The following is a 12631-nucleotide window of genomic DNA, read 5'->3' on the forward strand; positions in this document are numbered from 1 at the left end:
AGGGATGCCTACTGCGGCCGGATCACGTTCAATCACGATTTAAAAAACCGATTTATTTATGGGCTGGAGAGACCGCTCAATAGTTAAGAGCGTTGGCTGTTCTTGCAGTTTCACAAGCATCTGTAATTCCAGTTCTAGGGGCTTTGACACCCTCTTCTGGCAGGCACACATAGACAAAATACCCATTATGTAAAATAAAACATTTTAAAAAAACCATCAAGAAACGTTTTTTGTTATGTGTAGGAGCGTTTTTAGGCGTTTAAGTGCATGCTTGCAGTGCCCACCGAGGCCAGAAGGCGGCGCGGGTCCCCTGCGGTTGGTTGTGAGCTGCTGTGTGGGTCCAGGTCTTCTGCAAGAGAAGCAAAGTCCTCTTAACTGCTAAGCCATTTCACCGGCTCACTAATGCGTTTAATAAAATAGTACAAGAGATTATCTGGAATGTTATCAGAAAAAGTTGTCGCGTGTCGGAGGTTGTGGAGATGCTAACTCTCCTGATTTGAGCTCTCATTAACAATACACTATGTTCCCCATAGCCGATCACAATTACTGTGTATGAGTTAAAAATAACTTGGGGGCTTGTTCAGGGGCTTCGGTAGACAAAGTACCTGCTTCACAAGCATGAAGACCCGAGTTTAGATCCTGGTGACCGCATAAAAAGCTGGACAAGGTGGTGCCTATCTGTAACCCCAATTCTGGCGGAGACAGGTGCTCAGTGTCCAACCTCAGTAGCTGAATGGCTGAGCTCCAAGCTTAGTGAGACCCAGCTGTGCACAGCATACCCAGCCGAGTTGCCTTACGTTTTTAAAAATTAATTTATAATTCACTCCTTCAAAGTGTACAGTTGAAGCCGGCCGTGGTGGCACACACCTTTAATCCCAGCACTCAGGGAGGCAGAGGCAGTCGGATTACTGTGATTCAAGCCCAGCCTGGTCTACAAAGCGAGTCCAGAACAGCCAACACTACCTTGTCTTGAAAAACAAAAACAAGAACAAAGAAAAGAAAAAGAAGGAAAGAAATGTGTGCAGTTCAGTGTTTTTTTTTTTTTTTTTTTTGTTTCTGACAGGGTCTCACTATGCACCCCAGGTAGACTCCTGGGGCAATATAGAAAGATAAATGGGGACTGGAAAGGTGGCTCAGGGATTAAGAGCACTTGTTGCTCTTCCAGAGAACCTGGATCTGGTTGCAGACACCCATGCTAGGCTACTCACAACTGTCTGTAACTTCAGCTCCAGGGGACCAGGGGCTCTTTGCGGGAAACTGCGCCCATATGCACACAAACCAACACATTTTTACTAGGTGGGGGGGGACTCTTCAGAGGAGCAGAACCAACAGGAGAGGATTTATTGGGTTGCTATACAGGAGAGAGCTGGGAGTCCAGCAATGGCTGTCTGCATCTTGCAGAGGCAAAGGACCAGGTTCCCAAAGCCAGATGCTGGAAGCCTGGGGATTCCCTGGAGAGCAGTGGCATTGAGTTTGTTGAGTCTATAGTTTCCCCTGTTTGTTTTTTTAAAGCCAAGATCTCATACATCTCAGGCTGGTCTTGAACTACCACCTCCCCCACACCATATAACTCAGAAAGACCTTAAACTTCTGATCCTCCTGCATCCACCTCCCAAATGCAGAGGCTGCAGGTGTGCACCACCAGGCCCGGCTTGTTTTTATTTTGGGTGTCGGTTTCATGTTAGATTTGTGTTCTGTAAACACTCCTACATTTTGTGTACTACTTTTTTTTCCCAGTCTGTTTGTAAGATCTTGGAATAAAAGAGTTCATAATTTTCATGAAATGAGGTGCTTTTCTTTTCATTGTACTAGTAAAGGTCAAGAAAAGCCTGTCTGATATTAGTAACAGAGCACACCTCTCAAGGGCCTCCTTCATCCCTGTCCAGAAAAGAAGAGGAAACACAGAAGCAGGGCTGTGCAGGGCTGTGCAGTGAAATGCTCAGGGCACATGTGATTCCTGGTCTTTAGCTATGCACAAATGGTAGACCATATTGGCTGCTCTAGCATCAGGGAGAGCAAGGTTTCCAGAAAATTGGTCCTTCAGGAGGAAAGAACGCTGAAAGTCCTTAAACCAAGTTGAACTGGAGGCCATCCCAACACACACACACACTCTCTCTCTCTCTCTCTCTCTCTCTCTCTCTCTTGCGCGCGCGTGCGCACACACACACACACACACACACACACACACACACACAGGAAGAGAGTAGGCAGTGGTGGTGCACGCCTTTAATCCCAGCACGAGGCAGGAGGCAGAGGTAGATCTCTGAGTTCGAGGCCAGCCTTGTCTACAGAGGGAGTTCCAGGACAGCCAGGGTCACACAGAAAAACCTTGTCTTGAAAAACAAAGCAAAGAAAAGAAAGGAAGAGAAGGACAGGTGAGTGAATGGGAGGCAGGAAGGGAGGAAAAAGGAAGAAAGACAAGGAAAGAAGAAAGAAAGGAGGGAGGGAGGGAAGAGAGAAAAGAGGAAGAAAGGGGAGAGGGAAGGAGGGGAGGGTTTGTGCATCCCTCTCACTGCTTTCATGGAGGTAAATTCACACCTTGTTTGGGCTGACAATGGTTGGAACTCTTGCCTTCTCTCTCTAGGATTGTCTGTGTCTTCAAGTTTCTTGGTATTTTTCTCTCTGCTTGTGTTTTCCCTCCGCTAATGCTGGGGTGGGACCTTTCCTCAGCTCCCAGGATTCCTTGTCTTTCCTTGGGGAGGTTTTTAAAATTTTGTTTTGTTTTGCTTTTTAGTATTAGTTGATGTTGTTCTTTTTTGTTTTTTGTTTGTTTTGAGACAGCGTTTCACTATGTATCTCTGACTGGCTCGTACTCACAGAAATTCGCCTGCCTCTGATTCTGAATACTCGGATCAAAGGCAAGCCTCCCATGCCCGGAGGGGAAGTGTTTGTTTGTTTGCTTGTTTGTTTGTTTTGGGTGCTTCCACTGCTGGGGAAGCCTCCTTCTAGACACCTATATCTTAGTCCCAGACCCATGACCCCCAGGCTTAGTCCTGGCCCCTGGAAAGCGGCTGTGAAGACCGGCTGGATGAAAATGACTTGTAGATGCTATGAAGATGAGGCTCTGGGTTGGAAGATCTGCCTGGCTGGCCTCAGAAAACTATCTGGGCCTGAGCACTCAAGGAACTAAAGACTTCTAAAGAGGAAGTAGCCGAGGTCAAGGCTGGCACTGTGGGTCTGCTTGGGTACTGGGTGTCTGGACCAATCTGAAATTCAGTCCATAGGGCTCCCTTTGGACTTATGGTCCTCAGAGCTTTGTGGAATGTGTGGCTTCTGTTTGCAGCACCATTTGCACCCAGGATCTAGGTTTATGCTCCCTGGGTGCAGATCCCCAGGTTGCCAGCAGATGGCAGCAGCCACCAACAGAAAGAGGCCAGCAGTGCCTGCCTTGGCTAGGAGACAGCAGGTGGTCAGGGAAGAGGGTGTCTTGTAAGGAATGTGAAGGAACAGAGGCTTCATAGTGTTCTGCTTCAGAGACCTAGCATGTCTCCCGATGAGTGTTGGGATTACAGGCATGACCCACCAGGTCTGGACAAATCTGCATTTAAATGATGCAGATTTCTAGGGCTTTTATGTAGGGAGGTGAGGTGAGCCCATGGCGCAAAGCAACTGGAGTTGCCTCGGAATCAGGACAGGCCCCACCTCTGGAAGCAGCAGGCTGCAAACACTATCCCTGTGGCCTGACATGACTCATTATGTACCTAGTACAAGTTGCAGAACTTGGGGCCGGAGAGATGGCTCAATGGTTAGGATCTGAGATCAACCCACAGCACTCACGTTAGGAGGCTCACAATAGTTTGTAACTCCAACTCCAGGGGACCTGACAGCCTCTTCTGGTCTCTGAGATTATCTGCACTAAGGTGCACATACCAACATTGGAGAGAAAGTCTTTAAAAAAGCAAACAGAAGTCGCAGATCTAGGACCCTCCCTGCCCTGCTCCGTCCACAGAGACCCCGCAATGGTAGAAATGTCCAATGCTAGCTGCCTACTTCTGGTTGAAGGAGACCGTCTTCCAGCCACCTTGCTGGGTGACTGTAACTCTCTCTAAACCCCTGCAATCTTACCTAAAAATAGCACCCCTGGCTGTCTGGCTTTCTTGTCACCAGGTCCCAGGTTTTATGTGGCAATATTAACCATTCTCCACCCACTTCATACCAGGCATATTGTATGCCTGCTTGGTACCCCCTCTACGGTGCCCCCATTCACTAGTTTCCCCTCAACCATCGCATGAACCCATAATGTCAACCAAATCCCACTGATGTGTTATCTCCTCCTCTTCCTACTGCCCAGCCCACCACGTTCAGTCTCCAGGAAGCCAGAGAGCCCTGCCTGGGTCTGTCCTGGTCTTCTGTCCTTCCTGTTATCTTGCCACCTCCTCGCCTCTCCCTTCTCAGAACTCATCAGGCACACTGCCACCTCAGGACCTTTGCACATGCTCTTCCTGTCCAGCCTCCCTCCAGCCTTCATGTGTCACTGCTTGTACCCAGGGCAGAAACTTGAGACAGCCTCACTCCCGTTTATGAAGCTGCAAGCATAGTTTTCTTCCTTGTGGGATTATATGGCTGTGGAGTTCATCTTCTGGGTCGGTGCCCAGCAGCTCCTGTAGGTAGGGCCATCCAGAGTGAAGGGGCATGGCCACTCTGTCCTTCCAAGTGTTTCTTCAGCTCTGTGGGGGGCAGGGGAGGCTCTGTTAGGAGACCTCTGGCTGGCGTTAGTAAGCAGTCTGGGACCTCATGCATGAAGTGGGGCTCTAGACCTCACCTTGCACCACACCCCAGTGGGCTTCAGAGGGGGATTCCTGTGTTGTTAACCCCTGCTGTGTCCATTCTGGGTCCTACACACCAGAAGGAAGTATTCCAGGGCTTTAGACAGTTTTTTTCCTTGAGACAGGGTCTCACTATGTAGCTCTGGATGGCCTTGAACTCACAGACATCAGCTTGCTTCTGCTTCTGCCTCTGCCTCCCGAGTGCTGGGATTAAAGTGTACCTGCCACCACAGTGACTGTGAGCCAGCCACTGGCTAGGGCAGACTTAGACCAGGAGCTGCAGTTTTCTACAGGTGTGTGTGGCAACACTAGGGGGCACCAGAGGCCGCTGCTGTCCTAGGGAGGGTCCAGGGCCAGGTGGTGGGTGGGCTCCTCAGAGAAGGGGCTGGCTGCTTTACTGGCTTTTGGGGTGTTGGAAAGAGCTTTTGTTTTACTAAACCGTATTGTAGTGAATAAAGATGACAGATCTTTAAATAAATGCTCCTATTTGCCCACACAAAACACTGACTGGGGCCACAAAATTGCTCCCCACCAGATTTCTAGTGTGCTGGGTCTCGGAAGGTTGTGAGGCCATGTGACTGAGGCGACTGAGGGATGACTGTACTCTCCACTGAGGCATAGTCTCATGCCCAGCAGGATCAAGTTCACATGTCCACATGCAAACACACAGGCACATCTGCACACAGACATGTGAATGCACACACATGTGAACGCACACATATGCTTGCCTATGTGGAGTGTGTATAAACATACTCATGTAACAAAGTGTGCCTGTGAAAGCAAGTGAAATACAAGCACACCACACACTTACAAAGCATATCAACACCCACACATACGTGTGCTGTGCATGCAAACATGAACGTGCAGACACGAACACATGCAGGCACACATGCGCAGAGGCACATACAAACGCTCGCACAGCCCGTGCACGCAGCACTGGGAGATGGCATCCCAGGACTATCTAGAACAATTCAGACATCTGGCGCAAAAGACTCGAATGTTCTCAGTCTTTTTCAAAGCTGCAGTATCAACCACAGGGCTCACCAGGGACCTTGGGGACAGGGACAGGTTGGGACAAGAGCACTCAGGAGAGGCCAGGGTTGTGTATTCAAATTTATTTTTTGACGAACGTTCAGCCACAGCCTCCTGACTGTGGGCGGGGTGTGTACATTCTGTTTTGTTCTTTTTTTTTTTTTTAAAAAAAAATGGTTTCTGTAAAAGAGTTTTTGGTAATTCCCTAATTTGGGATACGGTAGGTAGCTATATACAAAACATCATTGGAAACCACCTCACTACACAAGAGACAAATAGAAGCATTGGGTCTCAGGATCTGAGCAAACGGTGAAAACCTTTGAAGCCCGTGACTCGGGCCACAGCTGCCGACTCTAGGACCTCCACCTTGCCCTAACATGAGTGTTAGGGGGTCGCCTCTTCCAGCGTGGGCGAGACACTTCAGGCAACGGTGCCGAGAGACCGCGCTCAGCTGGCTAGCACATCAAACGAAGCTGGCCCGCGAGGCTCGTTTCAGAGAAGCTATTACAACAGTAAGTGCCGAGGACCTCGTATCCCCGTGAGTGAAAATATAGGCGTGTTACCAAAATAGAAGCCTTTATTGAGAAAAATCTTTGGTAGTAACGATATTTTAATTTCCTCTCAGTATTTGGTTAACTAATGAAATAAACTCCTTCCACCTTGAGCTACAGAAAGAAAAATCCCTCAAATACACCACATTATTGATTTTTAGACAAAAACCAATAGAGGTTCTAAAAAGCGACAAACGAAGCCACGGAGGCCCTGGGGCTTGGTGGAGCCCTTCAGCCTTTCTAGAGCTGCCCTGCCTGTCACCCCAGCTTGGCTCCCAAGGAGGATGTCAGCTAGGTGTGAGGGGCCCTCGAGGGGCTGAGTTGGAGTCTGCCTGGGACACCAAGGGTGCTGGTTGGGGGGGGTCCTGGGCACCTCAGTTACTGGAGAACAAGAAGCCGCTGTGTGTGTGTGTGCTGTGTGGGTAGCCAGGCACTTCTGCTTCTGACTCTGGGTCTGCACTTCTGAGCTCCCAGGAGAAAAGCCAGTGGAGATGTTCACCTTGTCCAACTACAGCAGGCAACATCTTTGGGAACCGGAGTCTCCATCATTCATCCTTCTACAAAATGTCGCCAGGTTCCCAGATACCGTTCTGCACCTATTCCGAGGCATCCTTCAGATTAAGAATGCTGACTCGGGGCCTTGACCCCTTACCTCTGCGGGGGGTGGGGTGGGGTGAGGGTGGCTCTGTGTCCTCCTCATGGGTCCTTGCCCTGTTCATCCCTGTCACCAGCCGTCCTTGGCGCTGAATACTAAAGATAAAAAGTCCCTGCTGCATAATGGCCTTGTGCAAAAATGAGAAGAAACAGAAAGAAGAACGAAGACCGTTGTCGAATCAGTGGCCCTCCACGAGTGCAGACGACGCAAGAGCCACAGGCCCCGGCGGGGCTAAAAGTGCTGGCTCTGGAGGAAACCAAGCGGTCACTTGGTGATGGTCAGAAGCCTGCTGGCCTGCTGGCCTGCCAACATGGCTACAGCGCGCCCCCGTGGTACTCGTAGCTGGGGACAGGGCTGCCATCGCCTGCCTCGGGGCGGGCCGTGGGGCTGTGGTTGTTACAAGGCACGTCCCTCGGCTTCTCCTTCTCCATCCACGTGTCTAGGAGCTGCTGCTTGCCCTGCTCCTCACGCATAAACAGCTCCACCATAAGAACCTTCTCCTTGTGGATCTGCTGGCTGATGTCTTTGGGGATGTCGGGGATCACCCAGTCCACAAAGTCACTCATGAACATCACCAGGTTCTGCAGGGAGAACAGTGAGGGGGATGTAGCAGGGGGTGGTGGTGGCTGGGAACACCCCAGCCTAGTGTCTACATCACCTGTGCACCCCGCTTGCACACCCTCATGTTTGTCTCACCTCTGCACCACACCTGTGCACCCGTGCATCCCACCCGTACACCCACTTGCACATCTCACCTGTGTACCCCACCTGCACACCCCTACCTATATGCCCCACCTGTGCCCCACGTCTTCTTTACCGGCTCTAAGCGGCAAAGCCCATCCCTCTTCTCTCTGTCCCTGTGCATGCCCTCATTCTTCTGGGCCTCACTTTCCCAGAAGGTACAAACAGGACCGGGAGGTACAGCCCCTGGAGACCTGGGGCTTTCTGAGAAGCTGGGGATGAAGAGGGTCTTGCACTCCACTGCCCCGTTGCTAGCTTTCTTGAGGAATCTGAACTGAGTTGTGAAGAAAATGCCCTGAAAGAGGCTGATTCTTCAGTTGGGATCTTCACAAGTGACTGACTGGCCAGGCTCCTGAACAGTGATGGACATTAAGGCTGCAAGGAACACTCTTAAGGGCAGAAATGGCCTGCAGAGCCAGGAGAGAGCTGAGGGCTAGTCCTTGAAGCCTGAGGCCTGCTAGGTCCCATGGTGCTGGCCATGGCAGTGGAGATATTTTAGGAACAAAACAAAGTCAGTTGGCTTGTATGGAAGACCAACGTTCTTGTTCACGGGATGTCTTTGCAGAACATTCGCTGCACCTGCGCGTGGGTGATTGGGCCTTTGCTCAAAGGTGACACTCCCAGTGGGGTTCCCAGCTTTGGCTTGCAGCACGGCTAGGAACCCTCTGCCCTCTGGCCTCCCTGTTCCCAGTCTGGCTTCGGGAGTCAGTGACCAGCCATTTAAGATGACAGGGGCCTGTTATGTTCTGGTGGCGGGGCCGGTCTGTGCCTGCTGAGGTGGGCAGAGCTGTCCTCAATGGAAAGCCTCTCCACTATGCCCCTGCCCGCTCTGCTCTACCCTGAGAGCAGCAGTTCTCAACCTGTGGGGGTCACAAATCAGATATCCTATATGTCAGATATTTACATCGTGATTCAGAACAGTAGCAAATTTGCAGTCACGACGTAGCCAATGAAATAATTTTATGGTTTGGGGGTCATCACCGCGTGAGGAACTGTATTAAAGGGTCGCAGCATTAGGAAGGCTGAGAACCGCTGCTGAAGAGCTTCCCTCAGTAGCCCTCATCTGTGCTGGGTAGTTTTCTGTCAATTTAACAAAAGTTATGGTCATCTAGTTAAGAGGAAACCTCAACTGAGAAATGCCTCCATCAGACTGGCCTGTAGGCAAGCCTGGGGGACATTTTCTTTGTTTAAAAAAAAATTTTAATAAATGTATTTTAGTGTGTTCTTAAGTGTATGTCTGTGCAACATGCACGTGCCTGATGCTCAGAGCGGCCAGATGAGGGCGCTAGATCCCCTAGCATTGGAGTTACACAGATGGTCATGAGCTGCCTGACATTATGGATGCTGGGAATTGAACCCACATCCCTTGGAAGAACAGCTAGTGCTCTTTAATGCTGAGCCGTCTCTTTCTGTGAGGTGTTTTCTTGACAGAGAATGTGAAATGTGAAAGGGCCCAGACAGCTGTGGGAGCAGCCATCCCAGGGCAGGTGGCCCTGGGTTGTAGAAGAAATGAGCCCAGCGAGACACGGGAAGCAAGCCAGTAAGCAGCACCCCTCTGTGGCCTCCACATGAGCTCCTGCCTCCAGGTTCCCATCCTGACGTCCCTCAGTGATGAGGTGTAACAAACAAACTCTTCCCCACATTGGTTCTGGTTGTGGTATTTATCACAGCAACAGAGGAGACTAGGGACATTACCCCAATAGCTTCTGTCCCCACTTCAGTGAAAGGCTGATGGAGGAATGAGTGCCCAGCAAGGACATGGAAGGAACAGAGCAGGGAAGACCTGTTAGAGTTCCTGGCTCTGAGTGTTCACTCAGCTGTCTTTTTGGCATAGATTTCCCTGATGCCAGAGGGATGTGCAGGGACATGGCCTGGGCAGCATGGGCCTTAGTAACTACTCTCTGGCCTGTCAATCTCTTCAGTCAAGGGTGTGTGTGTGTGTGTGTGTGTGTGTGTGTGTGTGTGTGTAGTTCAGCCCATAGTAGATATTCCTGCCTGGGGTCTGGAGTTATCTGAGTACCACTGCCTCCAGTTTAAAATTGCCCTGTCCCTGGAGCAGAGACACAGAGGGAGATGAGCGGGGACAGAGACTGGCCTCTGACTCCTGCGAGTCTGCTCAATGGATCTTACAGCTTTCAGCAGCTCACCCTGCTTTTGCCTGTTCCAGGACATTCTCTTGGGCACTGCTCAGGTTCGGGTCAGTCAGTGTCCTCCCCAGAGTCCCCCAAGATGTTTCTTGGAGGCTAACCCCCAAGGCCCAGCCTCCTGCCACTCTCAGTTCCCCCTTCCCTGCTGGTACTTCCCAAGTGCTGCCCCTCCACATTCTGAGGATGGACATCCCAACACACACATACCTGGAAGACAATGACGAATGCCAGCCGGGCGGCCAGGACGGCCCAGAAGTCTTTGGAAATGTCGTACTTGTGTTCTGACCATGGGGGCTCACGGTAATCTTTGTACCTGCAAAGAGTATCAGGAGTCAAGGACAGGTCACGTGGATCTTGGGCCCCGAAGAGAAGTTTGGGGACTGAGCCAGGCTCTTTGGCTGGCTGCAGAGATGGCCTGTTCTCTGCCCAGAAATTCTCTCCACATTGGATGGGGTGGTCAGGGCCTGGGGGCTTGGCATAAGACAGACTCCAGGGACTTTGGAGAATGTTGGAGAATGTTGGAAGTGCTGTGGCCCTGAGGACCTTTTGGGGCAGACTCGCTGCAGTGTGTTCAAACCGTTAGGGCAGGGGTGGGACGTCCTGATTTAAAGTGATGCATTTGGTGTGAAGGTAACAGAGGATGGCTAGTTTTCTTCTTTCGAATGTTAGTTACGTGTGTCTGTGCGTCTGTGAATGTGCATTCAGTGTCACCTGTGGCTAGGGAGCGGCAGGTCCCCCTGGGGTTGGTAACGTGAGTGGTTGTGAGGGGTCAGATGTGGGTTATGGGATCTGAATGTGGGTCCCCAGAAGAGCAGCCGGTGCTCTTAACCGCTCATGACTGATCTTGACTGTCTAACCTGACTAGATTCAGAACTGCCATGGGGGGCTGTCGAGATGACTCAGCCGGTAAGGGTGATGGCACCAAGCCTGACTACCTGCTTTTGGTTTCCAGAGAGAGAACTGAGTCTTGAAAATTGCCCTCTGCCTTCCACAGGTGCACCATGGGACGTGCACCCCCCAAACAAACAAACAATAAACCACCATAGTAGAATCACTATGGACCCCTGGGCAGGTTCGAGGGTGTTCTCAAAAGGTTAACCAGGTGGGAAAACCCACCTCGAATGTGGGTGGGGTCCTCCCAGGGGCTGGGGTCCTGGGCTGAATACAGAGGAAAAAGCAAGCTCTTTCCCAGCAGTCTCTCTCTCTGCTTCCTGGCTGTGACGCAATGTGACAGACCAGCCGCCTCAGGCTCCTGCTGCCTTGACTTCCCTCATGATGGACTTGCTCCCTCAAACTGTGAGCCAGGACGGACCTTCCGTTGATTTTTGTCAGTGTTTTTGTCACAGCGGTGAGATACATAGCTAATATAATACAATTCCCTGAGGCAGGGACAGGGTCTCTACAGCAGCTGGTGTGTCCTGGGCTGGTCACTAATGGCTTTGAAGCCCGGGGAAGTGACACCAGGAGGAGGCACCTGGCCCTAGAAGTACAACTCTGATGCTCAGCTCACGCTTATTGTCAACTCGCTGTGTGTCCCTGAGCACTTGCTTGGCCTCTCTAGGCCTCGGTCTGAGCATTCCCTCACTTGTTTAGGTCATAAGCGTCTGTCAGTGGCTACTGAGTGCCTGGCCGCATCCCAAAGGACACATGGGTGAGAACACAGCAGATGGGGCCTTTTGTTCATGGAGGGAGTTAGACAGGAGTCTCTAGGGCCTGTTTTCCACGGAACTACCAGCTCCCCAGATAGGACCAGCTGGGGATGGTGGCAGGTGCTGAACAGAAGTTGTACAATCACTCTGACGGGAACAGGTGGCCTATGCTCCCGAAGCTCACAAATGTCCCTTCCTCCTTTTCCTTCAAAGCCTTGGGTCCTCTGGAAAATTCCGATGCATCCCTGAAAGCCCACTCGATGACTCTCTTCACTTACCGTCTCCCACCAGCCATACTGGACTCCAGATTTGTTTTCTTCCCTTGCTTAGCTTTATTAATCAGTGGCCTTTCTCCATCCCCCTTGGGGAGAAGAGAATGTGGCTTCTCAGTGTGGGTGGGGCTGGCCTGGGCCATGCCTGCTTTAGCACAGACATCAAGAGAGGCCTGTAGGGATCCCATGTCCTAGCTCCTGCCTCTGCCACACTCTGTGCTGGCCTGGGCTCCGGCTTTGGGAGGTGGCTGTGGTGTATGTGGGGAGTGCAAGGTGGCTGAGCTACAGGACTGTGAGAAGTCCAGATGGTGAGAAGTCTGGCTGTAACTGGAGCTGGGGTCGAGGGCCTCTGTTTTCATGGGGCTGAAGCAGCAGGAGCATAGGTGGGGCTTTGGCCTTGTGTTTTTGGAGATCTGCTTCCCTGGCTTGGCGTGGAGTCCTCTAGCTGTGTCCTCCCTGCCACCAAGTGCGCCTCACCCTCGGCACCATCGCCACTCTGCGGGGAGTGTGCAGAAAAACGAGCCACTTCTGATTTCACCGAGTGCCCAATGGCGCCCGAGGTGAGGATGCTTTCAGTGATACTGCGGTGTCCTGCAGTCTGGCTGCCCGATGTGAGACTGGATTTTGAGGTGTCTCCCTGAGTTTCGTACCTTGACACCACAGGGTCAGGTCATCTTCCCCCTCTTCTCCCCTTTGCTCCCCAATGCAGGAGTCCTCTCTTTGGGGAGCAGCATTGCTTTCCCCAGGAGTGACCAACACCACTGCTGGAGTGCACACGTCGGGGCCCAACTGACCCACAGCTCCATGGACAAGATTTT

At 51.4% G+C, this 12631-nt stretch overlaps 1 protein-coding gene across 3 annotated transcripts in view; it reads right to left on the reverse strand.

Annotated features, from left to right (window-relative positions):
- Positions 1-5861: 5861 nt before the first annotated feature.
- The window catches only part of Ano1 (anoctamin 1), a 151224-nt gene continuing 144454 nt past the window's right edge, over positions 5862-12631 (reverse strand). For all 3 annotated transcript variants that reach the window (XM_060383301.1, XM_060383295.1, XM_060383291.1), the window contains 2 exons: positions 10100-10205; positions 5862-7585 (listed from right to left, as the gene is read on the reverse strand). In XM_060383301.1, coding sequence (XP_060239284.1) covers positions 7319-7585; positions 10100-10205 — 373 coding nt within the window. In that variant the 3' untranslated portion in view covers positions 5862-7318. The remainder of the gene's footprint in view (positions 7586-10099; positions 10206-12631) is intronic.

The sequence above is a fragment of the Meriones unguiculatus genome, chromosome 1 (genome assembly GCF_030254825.1).
Source record: "Meriones unguiculatus strain TT.TT164.6M chromosome 1, Bangor_MerUng_6.1, whole genome shotgun sequence".
Lineage (NCBI taxonomy): Eukaryota > Metazoa > Chordata > Mammalia > Rodentia > Muridae > Meriones > Meriones unguiculatus.